The sequence below is a fragment of the Lepisma saccharinum genome, chromosome 6 (assembly GCF_977018435.1).
Source record: "Lepisma saccharinum chromosome 6, izLepSacc3.1, whole genome shotgun sequence".
In the NCBI taxonomy this organism is placed as follows: Eukaryota; Metazoa; Arthropoda; class Insecta; order Zygentoma; family Lepismatidae; genus Lepisma; species Lepisma saccharinum.
This window is the reverse complement of record NC_139234.1, coordinates 13,419,909-13,445,559: the sequence shown is the minus strand read 5'-3', so window position 1 is coordinate 13,445,559 and position 25,651 is coordinate 13,419,909. Positions and strand designations below refer to the sequence as shown.

Here is a 25,651-nt window from a genome sequence, read left to right as displayed (position 1 = left end):
ATATGAGGTGCAGAATGGCCTGAGCAACTCTAATGCCTCATTAGAATGGCGGTCGCAAATATCAAGTGACACCTTAATTGATTGATTTCTTGTTATAAGTTCACTTTATGCACAGGAAGGCTAATCGGGACTGGACCTACAGTTTAAAGTGGGATCCGAACCACTGTGCCATGTGCCTCCACCGGGTATCGAACCTGGGACCCGTTGATTACAAGGCAACGACATTACCTCTATGCCATCGGGGAGGCCGTAAGTGACACCTTAAGTCGACAGGCATGTGACACTCTGATAATTAAGAACTCATTGTTAAGACTGAAAGAAAAACGACAGATATCCGTTTCCCTTGAGTTAACATCAGAGACATGCTGGTTAAAAAGCAATGGTAGAGCGTCAATAACAGAAATGTAGAATTTAGACTACAACACGGGATGAATATAAATTGTTAAATCAATGTATTTCAGTAATTTAAATGTAATAGGTTTCTAAGATGCAGTAAATAAATTTTTGAGCCCAACTTCATGAACCACCAGTGGGTCATGCCCCACACGTTGAGAAATGATGGACTGAACATCATGAATTAATAAATGAGAGGTCGAATCACATTTTTCGTGAGAATACTTTGTTGCAGTGAGTTCACATGAAAGGACGAATACCATCATGAATCCATAAATGTCAGGTCAATTGACCTTTCTATGCAAATGATTTTTTGCAGTGTATACAGTAAAAGGTCGGATACCACCAGGGTAATTCCGTTTGGCAAAAACACAGATGTGTCCTCAGTTCCTGGAACTGTCAAACAAGTGGATAGGGTTGAAGATGAATGTAAAAATTAGAAATAAGCTGTCACATGACTCAAACTTGTCACCATGTCTGTATTTGTATGGGTGGAACAATAGTACACAAAGATCCTACATGGAGTTTTTGACGCGAGCATTATAGTCCATTACAAAGTCATTTTCTTAACAGTGCGATTTTTTTTAGAATAATAAGTTAAGCTAGATTTCTTTGTGAAGCTAGAATGTTTGAAAAAGTAAGCATTATCAGTTCCAGACTCTGCAATATAGGGAATCCACCTTCAAAATTAATGAAATCTGAGAAATCTGGTGACAGTGAAGACTGTTGATCAAAGGACTTAGCATTTTCTTTCTGTCAATATACAAATTTATTTCATGTTGAGGGGAATGTTGTTGATTTAGTGTTTTAAGTCCACTTTATGCACAGTAAGGCTAATCGGGACTGGACCTACAGTTTAAAGTGGAATCCGAACCACTTGTGCCTCCACCAGGTATCGAACATAGTTGAGGGGAATAAACAATGCGGTTGATAATATAAGACATAATGGAGTTACTAAAAGTTACATTAGTTTCTTCAAAGCATGCAAAACATGTGACGTATTCCCAAAGTTCATTCAGTGGAAAGTGTGGGTGAACAGCTACAAAATAAAAAATGTCGTGTACAATGTACAACAGCGAGCGCTTACAGCCGTTATTGGGGACAAACACACAGAAATTCGACAACTGGCACACGTGTGCGATAAACTAAGAACCTACCTCATATCAGTGCTACACTCCGTGAGATGGTAACACGCCAACAAAATATAGATTACATGCTACACACTGTAAAAAATGAAAAAAAAGAGGACCCTCACCAGCAAACTACACCACATCGGGGGAAAGTGGCAGAGTGAAAGTGTGAACGACCCAAATGACAGACAAGTAAAAACAATGTCAACTTGATGAACCTCAACGTTCCACAATCCTTCGAAAATCTCATAGTTTTCGGCGAAAAATTCAATGTACTAACTAGTGAACCTCCCACCCTACATATCATATGTGCAACAGAAAATGCGGCATGTCTTGCACTCTACCTGCAACATGCGGACAGCATACAGACAGCGACAGCAGGCATTATGCAGCGGGCCTACAGAAGGCATCTATATCTCTCCTGACCCACCAAAATATCACATCAGTGCTAACCGAATTCAAATCTTGGCTGGAAGCCAACAACTGTTGGTGCATGAAATCAGATAAAACAAACCAGTATGTGATCATGTATAAAGGTGACTACTACCATAAAATGCATGAAAAACTTAATAGTGATTCATACAAGACCATACATCGACAGAGACCCAACAGAAAAGTGCAAATGCATAATCAAGTGTGCAGTTGAAAGTTGTGTAATGCTGAACCAAGAAGACTGCAAACTTCTCCTCAACACCCAACCATCTCCTGCCATAGCTTATGGAATTCCAAAAAAGCACAAACCGGGGATTCCAATCCACCTCATCATCACAGGGTTCAACCAACAAACGGTTCACCTCACAAAGTGGCTAAAAAAATAAAATCTCTGAGCACAATCACAAACTGACCTACATTTTCCAAAATAGCACAGATGCCAAAGAACTAATAACATCAATAGTACAAGCCAACCATGCCAAAATTGTCAGCATAGATATAGTTAACATGTATAACTCCATCTCAATCGACCTAGTGGAAAGATGGCTTTCTGCCAATAATAGCAAACATTGTCATGCACCTAGCTGAAAAAGATGTTCTTCAATCACCAGAACTCGGGTACATACAATATGGCAGATATGCAGATGACACCTTGGTCGTTTACAAAAGGGAAGAGGAAATAGATCTACTAATGAAAAAACTTAGCAACATTCACCCCAGGTTGAAATTTACAATAGAGTGGGAAAACAGAGGCATCCTTAACTTCCTAGATCTACCCATCAAAAGGAGGGACAACAAATTCCCCAACACGGTCTATAGAAAACCAGGAGCAGGGAACCAGTATATCCACTCCCTTTCCAACCACCCACCCCAACATAAAGCCAATGTATGGCTTAACTTATACAGAAGAGATTTCTAGCACTGTTCAAGTGAAGAAAATGTGAAGATGATTTGAAGGAAGACGTTACCATATTACCATAGTGATGGACATAGGACTTCAAAATGGATACACAGTACATCAACTCTCTACATGGTGCAGCAAAACAGAAATGCAAGTACGCCAACCTAACCTACTCCACCCAGCCAGCAGTGATAAACCTAAATGAATTGCCTTCCCTTACCACCAGACTACATCCAACCACCTAGCCAAGTTCTTCAAACAATGTGACATAAAACTCGCACACAAACCAATCAACAAAATAGCCAGTGCCCTAAGCAAACACAAGAGATTATAAATTTCCCCACTAGACAACCCAGGTTTATATGATGACCAGTGTGAGTGCAACTCACACTACATTGGCAGATCCATTAGTTCTGTCAAAGAGTGTATACAACAGCACTTAGTGGATGCAAAAAAAAATCTCGACCCACTATCGGACTGGCAAGACACCTCAAGTTCAATAACCACAGGATCTAAAAAGTTTCAGTTAGGCACACATCACACACCCTAATTGACACCAAAATCAAAGAGACACATGCAAATATGCACTTTTGCACGAGCTGAATATCGACAGCGTTCAGGCTTATCATGTTTGGCTCCAGCTATTACAACAGCTCAAACCAGTAGCGTATGTAGGATTTCATCAGGGGGGGGTGTTATTTCTAAACGTTTTTCCAAATTCACATTACCATTGTCTTATTATACTTTAATTAAATAATAATAATCACAATTAATTAATAATACTTATAATTAATTAATTAGCTGAATTAATACTAATAATACTACTAATACCACTACTACTACTATTAAGTACTAGAGATCTACATAAATATAGTATTTATGAAAAGAATAGAACGAAATTTCTTTCTAGTCATTCGATTTCTATCAAATTCTGGGAGCAATTTTTTGTTTCTTTGTTACGAAATAGTTGTCTGGTCAACAAGGTGAGACATTTTAAGTGTGAAGAAAATCCATAAAAACAAAATATATCAAAATAAATTGAAATAATCAAAGTAAGGAACTCATCCAAGGAGCTGCGGTGGTCTGGTTGGTAGATCGTCTGACAATCACGCGGGAGATCCGGATTCGATTCCCGAAATTGGTTGGAATTTTTCCGGCTTCTTCCCCGCATGAATTTCCCCAATAATTCACATCTGGATTGTCTCGCTGTTCTTACCAACAAAACATTTTACAATAGTTAAGCTTATTATCGTTTGAATTGTCTAGTCAACAAGGTGAGACATTTTAAAGACACATTCAAACGTGCTTTGGTAAAGAATGGGAAGGCGGACTGGTGACTGTTCTTGTCCCCCTAGTCTTTGTCTATACATTAGCCCCTTACAATGAACCAAGAACTTTCTTTAGTTAATTCTCATTGTTCACACACAAAAAAAATACATGTTCCTTGAACACTGGCGTACATAGAGGGGTTGGCCGATGGTGTTCCAGCCCCTACAGACATTTTGAGGAATTCTCAAATAAAAATCCGTTAAGAACTTTAAAAAATCAAAATGTGTAAATGTGAAACCTCTTTTCAAGTGAATCCAGATTACCATTTTTGTCTTTGAATACAATTTTAATAGACTGAAAAGCTCCAAAAATACGAAATACGAAAACGATGCCATGTGCTATCCACATTTATTATTCCCGCCCCTCCCGAAAAAAAAATCCTGCGGACGCCAGTGTATTGAACATTGTTGCAACTGAGATACAAAACAACTTTTTTTTCTCTTTTAAATCATAGTTACCCTAACCTAACCTAACCTAAACTCATAGAACTCTTGTTTATTTTCAAGGCATCACTCTGAAAGATGCATGTGTTTGGAATGCTGTGCTTTTCTCCATGCTACATGGAAATAATAATTCAAATTATTATCATTATTAGTAGTAGTAGTAGTAATAGTAATATTATTGTCCCACATCTTTGACTGTGATAAATTGGCCATTGAAATTTTTTTCCACAGCATTATTCATAATATTTCACAAGCTCACGGGAGGGGGTTTAAACCCCGTAACCACCCCCCCCCCTTGCATACGCCACTGGCTCAAACCCATCATGTGCAGCAGACGAAATGGCTACACCAGCACATCTAGCAGTAGTAGAGGAAACAACAACCGAAACCAAAAGTCAACCTAACAGTAAAGCATCGAGTTCCCAAGTGGATGGTGGCAGAGGCCACCGAAATTAATAGAACATTCACAAGTAAGTTTCGTGGCTATATCTTTAGTAACTTACTTCTTATATACAAATTTAAATTGGCATTTTTTCAGCACTTATCCTCCACTGGAAATTTCTTAAATACCACAATGGATACTATCGTGAATCTGAAAATGATAGGTGAAGCTACTTTTGCCTGTGGATGCTTTGTTGCAGCAAGTACACACAAAAGGCCAAATATCATCATGAATTCATAAATTAGAGATCAAGTTACTTTTGTCAATGAATCCATTGTTGCAGTGAGTACACACATAGGCTGAAAACCATCTTGAATCAGAAAATGATGGGTAAAGTTTGGATTACTGTTGAATGTTTTGTGGCAATGAGTACACACAAAAGGCTAAATATTAGCATGAATTCATAAGTGGCAGGTCAAATCACAATTTTTTGTGAATACTTTTTTGCAGAAACTACACACAAAAAGACGAACACCAATATGAATTAGGTCAAATGATTTTTCTGTGTGAATGCATTGTTGCAATGAGTACACACAAAAGACACTAAGTTGCTGACCGAGGCAGTTTATCTAAAGATTTAAAAACACTTTACATGTAATGCTTCAACCCTGTACCAGGATCTTCCTCAGCCTAAGAACTAAACTCAAATGAAGAAATACACAAACAGTAAGTATATACACACATAGCAAAGGTGACAAGCCACACAAAAACACATCGTGTTGACAGTTGACCAATGGGTCTCGATCACTGACAGGTGATTGACAGCTAAACATTGGCAAGAGTCTGGAACTACCTGTTTATCATTCCCCCCACCTCCCCTGCCTTTTTAGATGTGGATGGATACCTCCTCATCAGGTCTTCCTGTCCTTTCTTCTTCTTCTTCTTCTTTCCTCCTTCCTTTTTCTCATCCTTTCAACTATCTCTCTCTCTCTTCCATTCCTTGTTTATCTTGAATCCTCCATTCCAGTTCATGATCTCTTCTCCTCTCTTCTCTATTACTTTGGTTTCCTTCCATTTTCTCACTACTTCTCTCTTCTCTTTTCCTATCTGCCTACTAAATCCCATTATACTTCATGTCCCCTTTCTATAATGTGTTTGAATATGGCATTCCTGTCTCTCTTCAATTTCACATCACACATGTGTTGTTTTAACCTGTCTTTCAGTCTTCTCTTCATTTCTTATATATAGAGTTACCAGATCGCTGTAAGGGAAATGTAGGACACGCTGTCCCAAAATGTAGGACACAAATATTCTCAATAAAACATATTTATACAGAACACGTAGACACTTTTCAGTTTAAAAAAAAAAAAAATTCTAAATGAATATTTAAATGCAAAACTTGCAATCATACTATTCAATGCACTTCTTACTACATGATGTAAGAAATACTTCTCAGAGGAGGCAATTTTTATCAACATTTCAGGTTTAGTCAAATTATATATATGTTAGAGTGGACAGTCAAACTCTTTGAAATTATAGGGACCAGTACCAAACAAACATTTTACAGACTTTATGAAAAAATAATTTCTCTCGTGAGTACTTTCTCAACATTTGAATTATGACCTATAATGGCAAACAAATATTCAGCAATTACTGTAATTTGAAATGGTTCAAGAAGTTTCATCTTTGGAAGTTTTCAGTTCAATAACAGGGTGTCTACCAAAATAACACATCCAGAATTTTTGACTTTTTCTGGACTTTTCTAGACCTTTCATTCGTTCTTCATAACTATTATTTATTCGACCCCTACTTAGGTAAAGTTGGAAATTTGTAATTAAGAAAATAAATATTTATTTAATATTAACCCATACCAAAGGGCCAGTTAAGACAAAAACTGAAGCTGAATTTAAGAAGAGAATTAGATCTGCTTTCTCGTATTAATGCATCCTGAACTGTGTTTGGCAGACAACCGAGGATTTGGTGTCTGGATTCGCAGCCAGTATAATCTTATGTGGGGCTTGTGTCGGTTGTCCCTATATGTTTGTGACTCCCTTCATCTGTCTTATCTTACCACTATTCATCCTCATCTTTGCAATTATCCAAAGGGACAGAAAAAAGTGAAGTAAAATGAACTAAATCAACCAATCAGTCATTCTGATAGCAAAAATTCTTGACCACAAGAATAATTTATTGCCTCTTTATTGACTTCTTGACCTACTTGTTGATTTCTTTACTTTTTCTTGACTATCATGACTTTTTGACTTGCAGACACCCTGAAAAACTAACCCTATATATATATATATACACTTTCACATCCTTTGCACTTCACCTCCTAGATAATCCCTCTTCTTCTTCTTCTCTTTCCTTCCATCTTCTTGCTGGCTATACTTGAAACAGTGCGTCCTCCCTTCCTGTAAGTTCTTATTCACACTTTCCTCAGCACTTCGCATATCATCTCTGTGGACTCTTCCATACCATTTATTTCTTTTTTATCTTCCTTCTCCTCTGATACTTCTTCTCCTATTTCTTTCCTTCTTCTGTTGATGTTGTGTCTGGAAGAGAATGGCTATGTAAAGAAAGACAGACCTGTCAGTGAGAACAATTAGTCAAATGTCAAGAGGCGATATGCATTTAACTTCCTTTAGAGAAATCGTCCAAGATAAGGACTGTCCACATGATATGTTTTTGTATGGCTAGTCACCCTGCTATGTGTATATATACTGTCTGTTTGTGTATTTCATCATTTTAGTTAAGTTCTTAGTGTGAGCAAGACCCTGATGCAGGGTTGAAATGTTACATGTAAAGTGTTTTTAAATCTTAATAAAGTTAGTGTTTTTAATATGGAAACAAGGATTAATTATTTTAACACACATCATGTAGGCGTAAGTGACTAGTTAAGCCACCCTTGCATGTGAATGCTTTGTTGCAGTGAGTGCACACAAAAGGACGAACACCATCATGAATTCGTAAATGCTGAGTAAAACTATATTTTTGTGCGAATGCTTTGTTGCAATGAGTGCACACAAAAGGACGAATACCAGCATGTAGGCGTATGTGACCAGTTAAGTAAGATTTCCGTGTGAATGCTTTGTTGCAGTTAGTACACACAAAAGGACGAATACCATCATGAATTCGTAAATGCAGTGTCAATTTTTTTTTCTGTGTGAATGCTTTGTTGCAGTGACTGCACACAAAAGGCCGAATACGAGTACCATCATGTACGTGTAAGTGAGGAGTTAAGTCACCTTTTAGTGTGAATGCTTTGTTGCAGTGGGTACACACAAAAGGATGAATACCATCATGTATGCGTAAGTGAGCAGTTAAGTTACATCTGTGTGTGAATGCCTTGTTGCAGTGAGTTCACACGAAAGGTTGAATACCATCATGTATGCGTAAGTGATCAGTTAAGCTACGTCTGTGTGTGAATGTTTTGTTGCAGTGAGTGCACATGAAAGGCTGAATACAATCATGTATGCGTAAGTGAACAGTTAAGTCACTTTTGTGTTTGAATGCTTTGTTGCAGTGAGTACACACGAAAGGATGAATACCATCATGTAGGCGTAAGTGACCAATTAAGCTACTTCTGTGTGTGAATGCTTTGTTGCAGCGAGTGCACACGAAAGGCTGAATACCATCATGTATGCGTAAGTGAGCAGTTAAGTTACTTCTGTGTGTGAATGCCTTGTTGCAGTGAGTGCACACGAAAGGCCGAATACCTTCATGTATGCGTAAGTGAGCAGTTAAGTTACTTCTGTGTGTGAATGCCTTGTTGCAGTGAGTGCACACGAAAGGCTGAATACCATCATGTATGCGTAAGTGAGCAGTTAAGTTCCGTCTGTGTGTGAATGCCTTGTTGCAGTGAGTGCACACGAAAGGCTGAATACCATCATGTATGCGTAAGTGAGCAGTTAAGCTACCTCTGTGTGCAAATGCTTTGTTGCAGTGAGTACACTCAAAGGGACGAACACCATCATGAATTCGTAAATGCTCAGTCAAACTATATTTTTGTGTGAATGCTTTGTTGCAGTGAGTGCACACGAAAGGACGAATACCATCATGTAGGCGTAAGTGACTAGTTAAGTCACCCTTGCGTGTGAATGCTTTGTTGCAGTGAGTACACACAAAAGGACGAATACCATCATGTAAGCATAAGTGATCAGTTAAGCTACGTCTGTGTGTGAATGTTTTGTTGCAGTGAGTGCACATGAAAGGCTGAGTACCATCATGTATGCGTAAGTGAACAGTTAAGTCACTTTTGCGTTTGAATGCTTTGTTGCAGTGAGTACACACAAAAGGACGAATAAAATCATGTAGGCGTAAGTGAGAAGTTAAGTTACTTCTGTGTGTGAATGCCTTGTTGCAGTGAGTGCACACAAAAGGCTGAACACCATCATGTAGGCGTAAGTGACTAGTTAAGCTACTTCTGTGTGTGAATGTTTTATTGCAGTGAGTACACACAAAAGGCTGAATACCATCATGTATGCGTAAGTGAACAATTAAGTCACTTTTGCGTGTGAATGTTTTGTTGCAGTGAGTACACACAAAAGGACGAACACCATCATGAATTCGTAAATGCTCAGTCAACCTATATTTTTGTGTGAATGCTTTGTTGCAGTGGGTGCACACGAAAGGACGAATAACATCATGTTGGCGTAAGTGTTCAATTAACTTACATTTCCATGTGAATGCTTTGTTGCAGTGAGTACACGTGAAAGGTTGTCTACCATCATGAATTGGTAAGTGAGAAATCAACAGACCTTTGTTTGCAGAAGACTTCCTGTAATTAGATGAAACATGACCCTTATCACTGTTATTTCTCAAACACCCCTTCCTTTTGCATGCTCTGCTACGTTGATTACGTTGGGGATTGAACACTCCATTGCATGGTTTATTTTTTAAAGGATCAATATCCTCGTGAATTTTGAAATGTTCAATCAAGAGAGTTTTTTGGGGGAAGTATTTATGGCAACTGTTACATTCAAATAAACTAATATCTTCATTGTTTCGAAAATTACTGTTCGAGTGTTTTATCTCCATGAATGGATTGTCAGTATTGGATGCTGAATCATCATTGATTTTTTTCAAATGCATAGAATTTACTATACTTTCCTTTGAATCCATTACTTCATGTTCAATTACTTCCACAGCTCCAGTATAGGCATCTACATCTCCCTCTAGACTCCTCAAATCACCAAGATCTGCTGTAAATTCCTTCTTGTCAAAATTGCTGGAATGTGAAAAATAAATTTCTCTAGCAATTTTCTTAATATTACTGACTTGATAATGTACACTGAATGACATTTTGAAGCATAGTCTCACATTGAAATTAAAGCTTAGCTCGAATATTTATGTGTATAAAATAAACGGAAAAATTTTGTATGTGGAATGCTGAAATTGTTAGTGCAAAAAATATACTTATTCGATACAATAACGATTGTAAGGTGTGTTATTGTCAAAATATGTATTTGCAAAAAGAAAGATACAAGTAATGTGATCCAAAATGAACATGAAATGTGCATTTTTCCACAAAACATGGTAGGAAAATGCACCTCACACCTTTAAAAAACATGAAATATGACCATTAAGCAGCATATTTTTTAAATTTTCGGTTTCTGTCAAAAACGAAGTATACATATGCATGCCTCTCATAATATATGAATTGGTCATGTCTGTATTAGCGCAATCTATGATGGACAATTGAATGGGAAAATATGTTTTACTTTAAATTCTTGCAATCAACTGAATACCATTCAACTTCTGATGAGTGATGAGTATTGGATTAACAATAAAAAACTGTGCAGGAGGAGAATTCCTCAAAGCAAGCCTCATGTTAAATTTTAAATTGTTCCATTAACTTTGTAATTATCAATAGTCTATATTCAGCTTACTAACAGTAAAAAAAATATTAGTTTTTCTTTAAAAAGTGGAGGGAGATAGTGGAATTTGAACCCATGCCCTTTCATCCTTGACGAAAAACAAGAGATAAGGATTCCAGCATCTTACTAATTGCTCTGTAATGACTCACAGGCCAGAAACCTTTAAAAAATATGTCACTGTTTGTGAAAACATCCAGCTGCATGTCTATTCACTATGGACTGTGGAAGAAAATGAATTATTGACAGCTGTTCAATATTTTTGAGGGTTACTGCAAATCAAATAGAACCTAACTTCACGGAAATTTACCTTCTTACCTACCCAATAGGACCAAGTAATGTAAATAGTTTGCCAAAGAGGAATAGAGATGGCAGCACCAGGCGTGCAAGACTAAGAATTAGCATAATATATGTGAATTTCCTTACAAATAAGAACAAAGCAAATTGGAAAGATGAAAAACAAAGAATCTACTATAAGAAGATAAAGAATACATATAAAAGAAAGAAATTAATGTATATACGTGATAAATTAAATCAGTGATCATATGTAAGTTAATATGAAAATGAAAGAAGTCAAAGCACTGAAACAAGTTTGTGTCTTTGAACAGATATTACATCTGTCTGATTGATTTATCATTCCCGTAGCAGAAATTTTGTTTACATGAGTGGCGGCACGTTCCAATCGACGACCAACAGCACTTTTTTGTTGCGCGTTTCAATCGTAGCAACTACTTGGATGCACCTGTCAATCGCTTGGCACCAAGTATACACTCTGTTTTACCCAGTTAGAGTTGGCACGTTCCAATCGCAGCCGCAAGGGAGGAGATTAGTATATTTCCCAAAGCTTAAGGGAAAAAGCTGGAAAAAGGGTATATGAATTCATAAATCGTCAAAAAGCTGAAATAGAAGAAAACCCAGAAGGAAGTCCAGATCCAGACCGTCCATTGAGAAGGGAGTCCAGATAGAAGAATAAACAAATTGAAGAAAATAAATAATAAGAACAATTTCGAGATAAAACTTGACTGTAGATCAGAATTATAGAGAAAAGTAGCTCTTCATGTAAATATTCTATTTCCATGTATCCTTGTTTATATAATATATTCGTTTAAACGTCTCCATTGGAAGGCATCCTGTCTGGTTTCGTTGTCTACAAAAACCTCTTGCACATGATTGTAAGAATGAGTAGTAAAATACTCTTCAGCAATGCACACGTGCTGCTCCAAAGCATACGCCATGCTGAATCAATTAAAAGAACAGGCATACTATCATCGAAAGTGAGCGAAGAAAATTTAGTGTAACCAGAGTCAGACTAGGATTCTCTCAAGAGTTCATTTTCGGCACAAAATCTTGGTTTATGATTTTTCACGTAAATGTATAGCCAATACTTAGGCACATGTGGCGTGCATCTGTTGACAATATTTCGACCTGCTAGCATTGCCATACATGTCCCAAGAATGGCACTTTTTCACTCAACCCATAAAATCGCCAATAAAAATCCATCAAATGTTGCACATGACCAATATTGGTCGCAAATGACAGATTTACATGGCATCAGTCATCTAATTATGATCCTTAGATAATTTGTTACATATTTTTATCATTCAAAAGTGCATTTCTGGAAAATTTTTAGCACTGCCTTCCGCCAGTTATTAATTTATGTAAATTTTCTGTATGGAGAAAACTGATAATTTTAAGAATTGAAAAATATCTCAATGGATGAGACTTTATAATGTAGAAAACCCAGTGTAAATATCTCTTACGGTTTTCATGATATACCTTTTCAAAGTTTGGGTTGTGCAACTTTTGAAACACTCTGTGCAATAGGCTGAGCATCACGGTATTCAAAACATCACTAAATCATTTAAGAAAAAAGGAAATGGGGTGTTGGGGCACAAAGAGTAAGAAATTATTACTGACTCTCTGGAATGTTCACAACATTGATTAAAAAAAAAAATCATTTGCTAACTTACGCTGTACTGCAATTTGAACTTAGAATCATCAAAACTTCGTACATATTACAGCAAAAAAAACACAGTCGCCAGGCTGAAATTTTTAGTCGCCATGGCAACCGGAATTTTTCAAGCCCTGCCTATGGACATGGGTCAATAGAAATAATGAATATGAACATGAATGAATGAAATATATATATACAGGGTGACTGGTAATTAGATGTATTCCCTGAAAGGGGTTAAAGTAGAGACAATTTGCAATAAATTTGACCATATGATACCCTGTCCGAAAATTAGTAGTTTTCGAGATAATCAAATTTCAATGTTTTTTTTTAAAAAAATGGCAAGTTTCCACATAAAAAGATGAATTGAGAAAATACAGCTCATTGCATGGAACTTATTTCAGCATTTTCTAATAGCTAACAAATAAGTGGTTCGTTGAAAAAAAAAGTTTTTCCCAAATAACAATCACATGTAAGTAACGGGTGGGTCTAAACTTACAAGTGATGATAAAAAAATGCACTCTTAGTTTACTTAGCAACATATTAATAACAAAAATGGTATGACACGAAGTGTACAATTTACTTCAATTACTTCCTTGTGCCATCTGCTATCCAACAAGGTATAAATGTTGCTAACATTCACATTTGTGTACAAGAAATAATACTTCATTCATCTTCATGGGAATGGAATCAATGAACAATATAATTAAAGAACATTACACGTCTTGCTCAAAGTGGGCACCTCCATTACGAATGCACCACGCAGGTTTTTACGGACATTTGGTCTTGTAACTCATGATGTGATGGTGTCCTTGATGTGTTGACCAGCTGTTAAGATCCTCTCCCTGATCTCTTCTTGTGAGTTTACCGGTATCTTGTGATGTGGCTCCAAATGTAAAAGTCGCAAGGCGTCAAATCGAAAACTACTAATTTTCAGACGGGGTATCATATTAAATGGTCAAATTTATTGCAAATTGTCTCTACTTTAACGCCTTTCAGGGAATACATCTAATTACCAGTCACCCTGTGTGTGTGTATATATATATGTCCCTCAGACTGAGTTCTCTTTCATACCGTGCATCTAGTATTGCCCACGGAACGAGACGAGACAAGAATTTGGCTTGTCTCGTCTCGTGGAAAGGCTGTCTCGTCTCAAAAATATTCGTTTGTCTCATCCCATGTCTCGTCTCATAAAATTAATGTAGGATATCATGCCAACAAAAGTTAAGTGGGTAGTAAAACTGTAGTAAAACCTGGTCAGAGTCATCTATTGGCAGACGGCTGAACTTGTAGGACTTGAACATAACCCTGCCAGAGCCCGCTATCGCTCGAATAAAGCCATTCTCAAAGGACGTAACATGGTGTTTGAAAATGCATATCAATGTTTGTAATGACGTATTGTCAGAATGGGCCTCTCAATTTGAAAAACAAAAAAAAAAAAAATCAGTTTACTGAAGGATGCAAGAAAGCCTTGCAAGGTTAAATTTTTACAGTAACTTAGAATCGGGCTCTATACGCCGATCCAAAAACTGAGATATTTGCCAGCTAATACCTTTTAAAATATATCAGGTGTGCCGGTTAATAATTCTTAAAATTTCGTCGCTCGAAGCAAGGGTTGGTGCACAGTCTCAACTGTTATGTCAATGTGTTGCAAGGACAGTACCTGTCAAAATGCCATGGATGTGCAACCGAGTGCGAGTGATCATGATATTGTGCTTGTGTGGGAAACATGTTGACCGTCAAACCAAATTAGGAGCACGTGCGACATGACCTGCTTTTCTTTTTCAATCAAAAGAAAAATGTGAGTGAAAGCCATCGTATCCTTGTGAAAACGTACCGTGACAATGTCCTAATGCAAGATTCGTGTGTACGTTGGTTTTGACGATTCAAAACTGGTGATTTAGACTTGAAAGACAAAGATCGCATGGCCCAGCCGAAAAAATTCCAAGATGCCGAATTGCAAGCACTGTTGGATGAAGACACCAAGCAAACGCAACAACAACTCGCAGAGAAGTTAAATGTTGGTCGCCAAACCATATCTGATCGTCTTCATGCCATGGGAAAGATCCAGAAGGCAGGAAAATGGGTCCCACATCATCTGAACGACAGACAAATGGAAAAGCAAAAAACGGTGTGTGAAGTGTTGCTTTCTCGGCATGAAAGTCTTTCTTGCATCGGATAGTGACTGGGGACGAAAAATGGATCTACTTCGAGAACCCAAAATGCAAAAAGTCAAGGGTTGACCCAGGACAACCTTCAACATCGACTGCAAAACATAATCGCTTCGGAAGGAAGACAATGCTGTGAATTTGGTGGGATCAGAAGGGTGTGGTGTACTATGAGCTTCTGAAACGAGGTGAAACAGTGAATGCTGTTCGCTACCTTCAACAACTCATCAATTTGAACCATGCACTGATCGCGAAGCACCCAGATTGAGCAACAAGACACGTACAAGTGATTTTCCAGCATGACAACGCCTGATCACACACAGCGAAAGGTGTCAGACACACCATTTCTGCACTTGGCTGGGAATTCTTATCCCACCCGCCAGACGCACCAGACTTAGCCCCTTCGGACTACCACTTATTCTCATCAATGTCTCATTTACTTTCCCAGCAACACTTCAACAATTACGAAGATGTCGAACAATGGCTTGCTGACTGAATCACCTCAAAATGTGAACGATTTTTCTGGAAGGGCATCCACAATTTGACTGACAAATGGGCACAATGTATAGCTAGCGATGGCGCATACTTTGAGTAAAACATTTGTTACCTTTCTCCCCAGATACACTTGTTTTCTTTGGGATCAATTAAGAATTATTAATTGGCACACACGGTAGAAGTGATAAAAATTTTCAATATTCGCTGTTAAGATTCATCCTTTCTAATCAATTCACCACACAGCTCATTCAAATGTCTCAAAGAGTTTTCAAGTAAAAGTGTACTGAATGAAGGTCTGTTTTTCCGCTGCCCATGATATGGCCTCTTCAATACAGCTTCTGTGTTCATCTTAAATGACCTTTTGGTAGGGTTTTTCCATCAAATAAATATTTATTTTCCTAATTGCTAATTTTCAGCTTTACCTAAGTAGGGGTCGAAAAAATAAAGGTTAAGAAAAACAAACAAGTCATGAAAATGTCAAGAATTTTGATAGACACCCTAAAGCACCTTGGCTGATTTTGTTCAAATGCAATGCCAGGGACTTGAATGCTGTGAAAATTACAAATAAAAAATAATATAATTTTAAGACAGTTGGAGTAACCAAATCAGATGACTTGTCCCATATTTGTTCACCTGGCACCTGGCCTTAGCCAACTACGCACTACATTTCCAAGTCTTAATGTACGAACTGTAGACTACGCGATTGTCTGAAATTTAGTGCGAGTTAGTTTCTTAATCTCAATCTGTAAATTGTCAGAAGAAATTGGAGTTTTCACTCCCAACATACACCATTTAGAATTATTATTTACACAGAGAGAGCTATAGTTAAGGCAGAAAACCGATACCGAGGTAAAAAAAGCCACCGAAGAAGAAAAAAAAATTAAAGGATGAACATCCTGAGATCCGTGAAATAAAAAAAAGTGCCCTGTTTACTTAATAATATGTATTTTCAGTTTGCAAAGAAATAATTCTAAAAATATCCTTGCCCGCTTCGCTCGCACTACACACATTTATTTAAGTGTCACGTCAATCTGTGCTTAATATTGCTAATTCAAAACAATTCTTTGTAAGTCATGTATTACCAAATCTCTGTATTCTGCAAGAATTGTACTCGATATGTGGAATAAGTGACGCACTGTAAACTACTCAATAAACAAAGAATAAATGCGTATTTGGAAATCAAAGGACGATGTTGTATCAATAAGTCTTCCTTGCTGCAGCTGAGAAACAACAGATGTTACTGTAGAGGAACGAGAGGTACTTGATACAAAATTCATAATATTTTATGGATACCTTACGAAACTAGAGTTATTATTTGCATGCAAATAATAAGGAGAAGTGTAAGTTAAGAATATAATATTTTTCTCAAACATGGGGTGGGGTGCCAAAATCTATTTTCGGTAGGGATCTGAATATACGTATGTCAATTTCACAACTTACCTAACAGATGAAGACATCTTAAAAATTTCGATACATAGCAATGCTACACACGAACATATGCATGAATGCATGCACACACACACATACAATGATGTATATATGTATGTTTGTCTAGACATATACATACAATGCATGCTTTTCATCGAAAGTGCACATTCTGATTCTTCACCCTGTTTGGTATAAGATTGCTTAGCACTACCTCTTAAGCATGTTGAAGAAGTGAAAATCTACCTGACCCTGTCAAATATAAATGCTAACCAGTAAAAGGTGTGTCAAAAGATAAATTCATACAATGAATATTCAAAGCTAATATCGCATAAGGCAATCAATAGAAATAAGTATTGTGATTGAACTTTCTATAATTTATTTTGAACATTAGCTAAAATTGAGCCACAATAACATTATTCATGGTTCCGCACCATGATGTGCGGTCTAAGGCCTCATTCTTTGGGGGTCGAGTGGGGGAAGCGTAACAACATTTCCAGATGGGCACAATGCTATTCATTTCCATTCTGTGCTGAAAGAAAATTATGCATGGTGTGTGAACACTTGCCTATGACTCACAAGAAAGGAAGGGAGGAGATGTGAAATATTTTCATGTATTTATTTCATTGCAATTATACAAAAAAAAAAAAAAATCATGACAATTTCTACACAAATTACAATCAACCATAATATCTAATAATTTTGTGCTGATTTCCAAAAAAATTTAGATAAGTGAAATTAAATTAAACTAGCAACATAGCAAAATATCTGTGAAACTTGTTAAATTAATTTAAATTTTTCTCATGACACAGAATTCCTGGTCTCTCATGTTACATTTATAATACAGAGATCACATATTTATTTTGAATTACTGACAGATATACTCTGTACCAGCTAACTGTGGAACAGGAAAAGGAAAACAAGTCTCTGCGCAAGTAGTGACACGAGACGACTCCACCAATGGAGACGTGAGAGAGATGGAATTGCGTGAAGTGGGGGAAAGCAACTGCAGTTACCAGCCTTCCCAGCAGCGTGTACTGCATTGCTCTGGGCACTCGATTTCCCTCGCTTCTCTGATGCTATATGCAGACTTGTTCTACAGTTAGCTGGGACATTGTATAGATTGGGAAAGACAATAATAACCCTTTTATTTTTTTATTTTTCAATACAAACTACCACCTTTAAATAAGAAATGAAATCAATATCAATTTTTCTATTTTTTAACAGTGATTTGTAATAACAAGAATCTTTAATGACTTTCACGGATTTTGCTTCATTGGAGATACATATACAAGGATACAAATATAAACCAGGTTTACTATACTTGTGAATGCTTTCCTTCAATGAGTATGCATGAATGATCTAAACCAATGGTTCTCAACCTTTTTTAGTCCAGGACCCACCTTAAAGGATATTGCACTTCATGGGACACATAAGAATGGGTGCCGGCAGGATTACTTGTAGGGGTGTGCTGCACCCACTTTGTAATACTACGTATTTTTACTAACATAACAAATTACACATACTTCATTCTAGAATTTAAAAACTAATTTACTCAAGTCTGACATCTAACTAAACACACATGCTGAAATTGAAAACATTTTTTCTCTCACCGAACTAATGTAATAGTTGGGACTGCTTTCCTGCATAAGCTGGGGTATGTTGTGTTCAATGGTGGTTAACTTAAGTCGAAAATCTGAATGTGTGTCAAGTCTATTATTGCACTTGCTTTTCACTTGAATCAGAGTTGAAAATTCCTTTTCACACAAACATGAGGTGCAGAATGGCCTGAACAACTCTAATGCCTTATTCGAATGGCGGTCGGAAATATCAAGTGACACCTTAATTGATTGATTTCTTGTTATAAGTCCACTTTATGCACAAGAAGGCTAATCGGGACTGGGCCTGCAGTTTAAAGTGGGATCCGAACCACTGTGCCATGTGCCTCCACCGGGTATCGAACCTGGGACCCGTTGATTACAAGGCAACGACATTACCTCTATGCCATCGGGGAGGCCGTAAGTGACACCTTAAGTCGACAGGCATGTGACACTCTGATAATTAAGAACTCATTGTTAAGACTGAAAGAAAAACGACAGATATCCGTTTCCCTTGAGTTAACATCAGAGACATGCTGTTTAAAAAGCAATGGTAGAGCGTCAATAACAGAAATGTAGAATTTAGACTATAACACGGGTTGAATATAAATTGTTAAATCAATGTATTTCAGTAATTTAAATGTAATAGGTTTCCAAGATGCAGTAAATAAATTTTTCAGCCCAACTTCATGAGCCACCAGTGGGTCATGCCCCACAGCTTGAGAAGTCATGCCCCACAGTTTGAGAAATGATGGACTGAACATCATGAATTAATGAGAGGTCGAATCACATTTTTTGTGAGAATACTTTGTTGCATTGAGTTGTCATGAAAGGCCGAATACCATCATGAATCCATAAATGTCAGGTCAATTGACCTTTCTATGTGAATGATTTTTTGCAGTGTGTACAGTAAAAGGTCGGATACCACCAGGGTAGCCCTTTTGGCAAATACATATGTGGCCTCAAGTGCGGCTGTATTCCTGGAACTGTCAAATAAGTGGCTAGGGTTCAAGCCAAATGTAAAAATTAAAAATAAGCTGCCACATGACTCGAACTTGTATGGGTGGAACAAAAGTACATGAAGATAGCCTACTTGGAATTTTTGACTGAGCATGTTAGTTTATTACAAAGTCATTTCTTTAAGAAGTGTGATTTTCTCTTAGAATAATAACATAAGCTAGATTTCTTTGTGAAGCTAGAATGTTTGAAAAAAGTAAGCATTATGAGTTCCAAACTCTGCAATATAAGGAATCCACCTTCAAAATTAACGAAATCTGAGAAATCTGGTGACAGTGAAGATTGTTCATCAAAGGACTTAGCATTTTCTTTCTGTCAATATACAAATTTATTTCATGTTGAGGGGAATAAACAATGCGGTTGATAATATAAGACGTAATTTAGTTACATTCGTTTCTTCAAAGCATGCAAAACATGTGACGTCTTCCCAAATTTCATTCAGTGGAAAGTGCGGGTCAACAGCTACAAAATAAAAAATGTCGTGTACAATGCACAACAGCGAGCGCTTACAGCGACAAATGGCACACATGTGCGATAAACAAAGAACCTACCTCATATCAGTGCTACACCCTGCGAGATGGTAACACGCCAACAAAATATAGATTACATGCTACACACTGTAAAAAATGAAAAAACAGGACCCTCACCAGCAAACTACACCACATCGGGGGAAAGTGGCAGAGTGAAAGTGTGAACGACCCAAATGAGGACAAGTAAACAACATTGTCAACTTGACGAACGTCAACGTTCCACAATCCTTCAAAAATCTCATAGTTTTTGGCAAAAAATTCAATGTACTAACCAGTGAACCTCCCACCCTACATATCATACGTGCAACAGAAAAAGCGGCATGTTTTGCACCCAACCTGCAACATGCGGACAGCATACAGACAGGGACAGCAGGCATTTTGCAGCGGCCCTACAGAAGGTATCTATATCCCTCCTGACCCACCAAAAAATCAGGTCTGTGCTAACCGAATTCAAATCTTGGCTGGAAGCAACAACTGTTTGTGCATCAAAGCAGATAAAACAAACCAGTATGTGATCATGTATAAAGGTGACTACTACCATAAAATGCATGAAAAACTAAATAGTGATTCATACAAGACCATCCATCGACAGAGACAAAACCGAAAAGTGCAAATGCATAATCAAGTGTGCAGTTGAAAGTTGTGTAATGCTGAACCAGGAAGACCGTAAACTTCTCAAGAAAATGAAGATGGCGGCAAGTTGTAGTAGTGGTGCTGATCGTCGTCCTGCGTTTTGAGATTTTTCTGTGGTTTTTCTTGGCCTGTGTTTAATCATGGTGTACTCGTGGCTTCAGTGTAGCATTCCTTCCGCTGTGTCAAAGGATGCTGATGAACTATTGCGGTGGAGATGTGCTCAGAGGAGATTTTCTTTTTTGGCACTCGCGGCGACACGTGTGCGTGTCTCCGCCATGGCTTCGCCCAGCAGCAGGGAACAATGCTCGGCAGGTAAGGGGACCCCGGTCCGGTACTTTTACCTCCTGTGCATGGCCTTGATCTGCGGGGACATACATGTGAATCCTGGGCCTGTGAAAAGTGGCAAATTTCTCTGTGTATTACCAAAATACACAGAGCATTAAGAATAAGCTTGGCGACTGTGCAACTTTCGCGTGTGAACTCATGGCATATGACTGCCTAATTTTTACTGAAACATGGTTGACAAAAATGTTTGTGACAGTGAGCTGCCATTCGCAAGCCATTTCACCATATATCAGAACAATCGTGCGACTCGTGGTGGGGGCGTTATGATCTGTGTTAACTCAAAATGGCCAAGCAAAGTACGCCACAACTTAAAACGGAATTGTGAAATACTGTGGGTGGAAGTTTCAGTGACCGGTGCCAAGAATCTTCTCCTTGGCTCTTACTATAGGCCACATAAAAACAGTCCTTTGTTCCTCCTCGAAGAATGTCGAGATTCTTTACTTGCGGCAGTTGGCCTGGGAGACGTTGCACTTTTCAGCGACTTCAACCTCTCTATTGTCTGCAAGACCCTGTGAATGGAACAGCAAAGTGTACGAACGACGCATGGTTTATTGAAACTTTCATTTGTGGTTTAAACCCGAAACAACATAATTTGTTCAACACCAGGAAGGACAGCAACCTGGATTATGTTCTGTCCACCCTAAATGATATTGGTATCACGCCACGTAAGCACCTCCTGACCTCCGACCACGACAGTTTGGATGTTTCTATTCTCATCCCCCCACCCCCTAGAAAAGGTCATCGCCCCTCCATCCGGAACAAACGCTACCTGTGGAACCAAGCTAAGACTTTCCCTCGACTCCTTCCCCTGGGGCTTTTTGGAAGACCGGACAGTCAACGAGGCAGCTGACCTATTTACAGGTGTCATTCAAGCAGCAGTGACAGACCACGTGCCTACAGGGAAAATATCTTCTCGTAGATTTCAGTGTTGGTTTGACTCCGAAGTGAGGGATGTACTGGGCAACAAGACACGGGCATGGCAACTTTGGAAGGACTTCCCGAGTGAACACACGCACAATACCTTTGCTGCTCTGCAATGACACTAAAAGTATCTCCTTCGAAAAAAGTATAAGGAACATATAGACAATATCACTGCAACAATCCCGGAAAACCCAAAAAACTTTTTTAATCTAATAAACTCAAGGAAAAATAACAGTAGGATTCCAGCTGAAATTACACATGATAGTGAAAGTGCGACAGGCGACCGAAGGGCAGAACTCTTCAAAGCATATTTTCATGGTAACTTCTGCCCCCCGTCTTCCCTTGCAGCGTTGCCAAACGTAACACCAGTCTGTTCCTCCTCTCTGACAACACTTGTCACTACACCCGATGAGGTGAAGAATCTATTGTCGTCTCTTTCAGCTCACCGTGCCCTAGAACTGGATGATATCAACACCATGTTCCTCAGGAAAACTTTGCAATCCCTGTGCTATCCCCTCTCCATTCTCTTGAACAGACGTTTTTCGGAAGGCATCATTCCTCACGCTTGGAAACAAGCTAACATCTCACCGATTCACAAAAGTGGTAACAAAAATTTTGTTTCATCTTACAGACCAATCTCCTTACTCTCTCCTCTGTCCATCATCTGTGAAAAAGTAATCAAAGACAGACTGTACAAATTTGTTTCTCCGTAATTAAGCTATAAGCAACATGGTTTTCTTCCTGGTAGCTCCTGTCTTACAAACCTGTCTGTTTTACTCTCACATGCTATGAAATGCATTTCAAATAATTCACAATTAGATGTAATATACTTTGATCTGGCCAAAGCCTTTGATACTGTTAGTCATCGTCTTCTGATTCACAAATTATGCAATAGATTCATTCATGGCAAATTTCTCACAGATTACCTTAGCGATCGCCAACAACGTGTTGTTCTTCCAGGAACTGTTTCTAACTTTCTTCCTGTCCTCTCTGGAGTTCCACAGGGTAGTGTTCTAGGACCTCTCTTGTTCATATTATTCGCCGATGACCTTGCCGACCATCTCACAGCTCCCTCTAGCAATTACCTTCTTTTCGCAGATGACTGTAAAATTTTCAGGGAAATCTCCACTTCCGATGATACTCATCTTCTTCAGAATGACATAGCAACATTTACTTCCTGGTGCCTGACATGGGACCTTACATTACATCCTGACAAGTGTACTACTCTGACTACCTCTCTCAAGAAGAATCTGTTAAAGTCATCTTACTCCATCTCTGGCAATAACATCAAAGCAGTATCCTCTCACAAAGACCTAGGCATTGTTTTCGACCAAAAACTCACATTTGAGGAACATATTATATGCACCACAAAAAAGGCCATGCGTCTCTTAGGTTTACTCTACAGTTTCACTGAAATTAGTGACATCTCAGCCCTAACCTTGTACTTCAAATCATTCATCTCCCCAATAATAGAATACTGCTCTCCTGTCTGGTCCATGGCATGTCCCACTCATCTCTCCAGAATAGATTCAGTCTTTCACTTCTTCCTAGCTATAGTCCGTCACAGGGTACCCCTCATTACGCAATTTTTCATCTCTGCATCTCTTATCTTTTCTAAACTTATAAACTGCTTATCAGCGACGTTTGCAAAATGATTTCAGTTATTTATACAAAATTGTGAAAGGCAAAATCCGCTGCAACACACTTCTTGGGGAATTCCACTTTCGAGTACCTATGCGCACAACATGCAACACAAGATTATTTTATACAAAAAAACCTAGACTAGAAATTCAAAAAAGATTTCTCTTTTACAGATTTGCAGCACAATACAATGATCTCTCCTCAAATATTGATATATTTTCCTCCGAGTTTGCCTTTCGGTCTTCCATCAGAAGAAATGCTTGTAATTAATATCACATAGTGCCATCTTTTACTTATTTTTTTTGTTCATTTGCTATTTTATTTCTTTATGCTTATTATAATTATTGCTTTCTCATTGTTGATAATTTCAGTGTAAAATGGCCACCTGTGCTGAAATTTTCCCAATAAATAAATAAGACCCAACCATCTCTTGCCATAGCTTATGACATTCCAAAAAAGCACAAACCGGGGATTTCAATGCACCTCATCGTCACAGGGTTCAACCAACCAACGGTTCACCTCACAAAGTGGATAAAAAAATAAAATCTCTGAGCATAATCACAAATTGAACTATATTTTCCGAAACAGCACAGATGCCAAAGAACTAATAACATCAATAGTACAAGCCAACCATGCCAAATTGTCAGCATAGATATAGTTAACATGTATAACTCCATCTCAATCGACCTAGTGGAAAGATGGCTTTCTGCCAATAATAGCAAACATTGTCATGCACCTAGCTGAAGAAGATATTCTTCACTCACCAGAACTCGGATACATACAATATGGCAGATATGCAGATGACACCTTGGTCGTTTACAAAAGGGAAGAGGAAATAGATCTACTAATGAAAAAAATTAGCAACATTCACCTGAGGTTGAAATTTACAATAGAACGGGAAAACAGAGGCATCCTTAACTTCCTAGATCTAACCATCAAAAGGAGGGACAACAAATTCACCACCACGGTCTATAGAAAACCAGGGGCAGGGAACCAGTATATCCACTCCCTTTCCAACCACCCACCCCAACATAAAGCCAATGTATGGCTTAACTTATACAGAAGAGATTTCTAGCACTGTTCAAGTGAAGAAAATGTGAAGAAGATTTGAAGGAAGACGTTACCATATTACCATAGTGATTGACATAGGACTTCAAAATGGATATACAGTACATCAACTCTCTACATGGTGCAGCAAAATAGAAATTCAAGTACGCCAACCTAACCTAACCTCCACCCAGCCAGCAGTGATAAAGCTAAATGAATTGCCTTCCCTTACCACCAGACTACATCCAACCACCTAGCCAAGACCTTCAAACAATATGACATAAAACTCGCATACTAACCAATGAACAAAATAGGCAGTGTCCTAAGCAAACACAAGATATCATTAATTTCCCCACTAGACAACCCAGGTGTACATGATGCCCAGTGTGAGTACAACTCACACTACATTGGCAGATCCATCAGTTCTGTCAACGAATGTATACAACAGCACTTACTGGATGCAAAAAAATCTCAACCCACTACCGGACTAGCAAGACACCTCAAGTTCAATAAACACAGGATACAAAAAATTTCAGTCAGGCACACATCACACACCCTAATTGACACAAAAATCAAAGTGACACATGCAATTATGCACTTTTGCACGAGCTGAATATCGATAGCGTTCAGGCTTATCATGTTTGGCTCCCGCTATTACAACAGCTCAAACCCATCATGTGCAGCACACGAAATGGTTACACCAGCACATCTAGCAGTAGTAGAGGAAACAACAACTGAAACCGAAAGTCAACCTAACAGTAAAGCATCGAGTTCCCAAGTGGATGGTGGCAGAGGCCACCGAAATTAATAGAATATTTACAAGTAAGTTTCTCAGATATATCTTTAGTAACTCGCTTACTTCTTATATACAAATTTAAATTGGCATTTTTTCAGCACTTATCCTCCACTGGAAATTTCTTAAATACCACAGTGGATACTAACATGAATCTGTAAATGATAGGTGAAGCTACTTTTGCCTGTGGATGCTTTGTTGCAG

General features: G+C 38.1%; 1 protein-coding gene across 2 annotated transcripts in view; it reads right to left on the bottom strand.

The window, feature by feature from the left end:
- Positions 1 to 4,874: 4,874 nt before the first annotated feature.
- Positions 4,875 to 25,651, bottom strand: part of LOC145988574 (uncharacterized) — a 95,378-nt gene continuing 74,601 nt past the window's right edge. The window contains exon 4 of one of the 2 annotated variants that reach the window (XM_083123529.1): positions 4,875 to 7,562. In XM_083123529.1, coding sequence (XP_082979655.1) covers positions 7,436 to 7,562 — 127 coding nt within the window. In that variant the 3' untranslated portion in view covers positions 4,875 to 7,435. Of the gene's footprint in view, positions 7,563 to 8,112; positions 10,238 to 25,651 lie in introns of those variants that run through there. The other variant, XM_083123527.1, reaches the window with a different exon arrangement.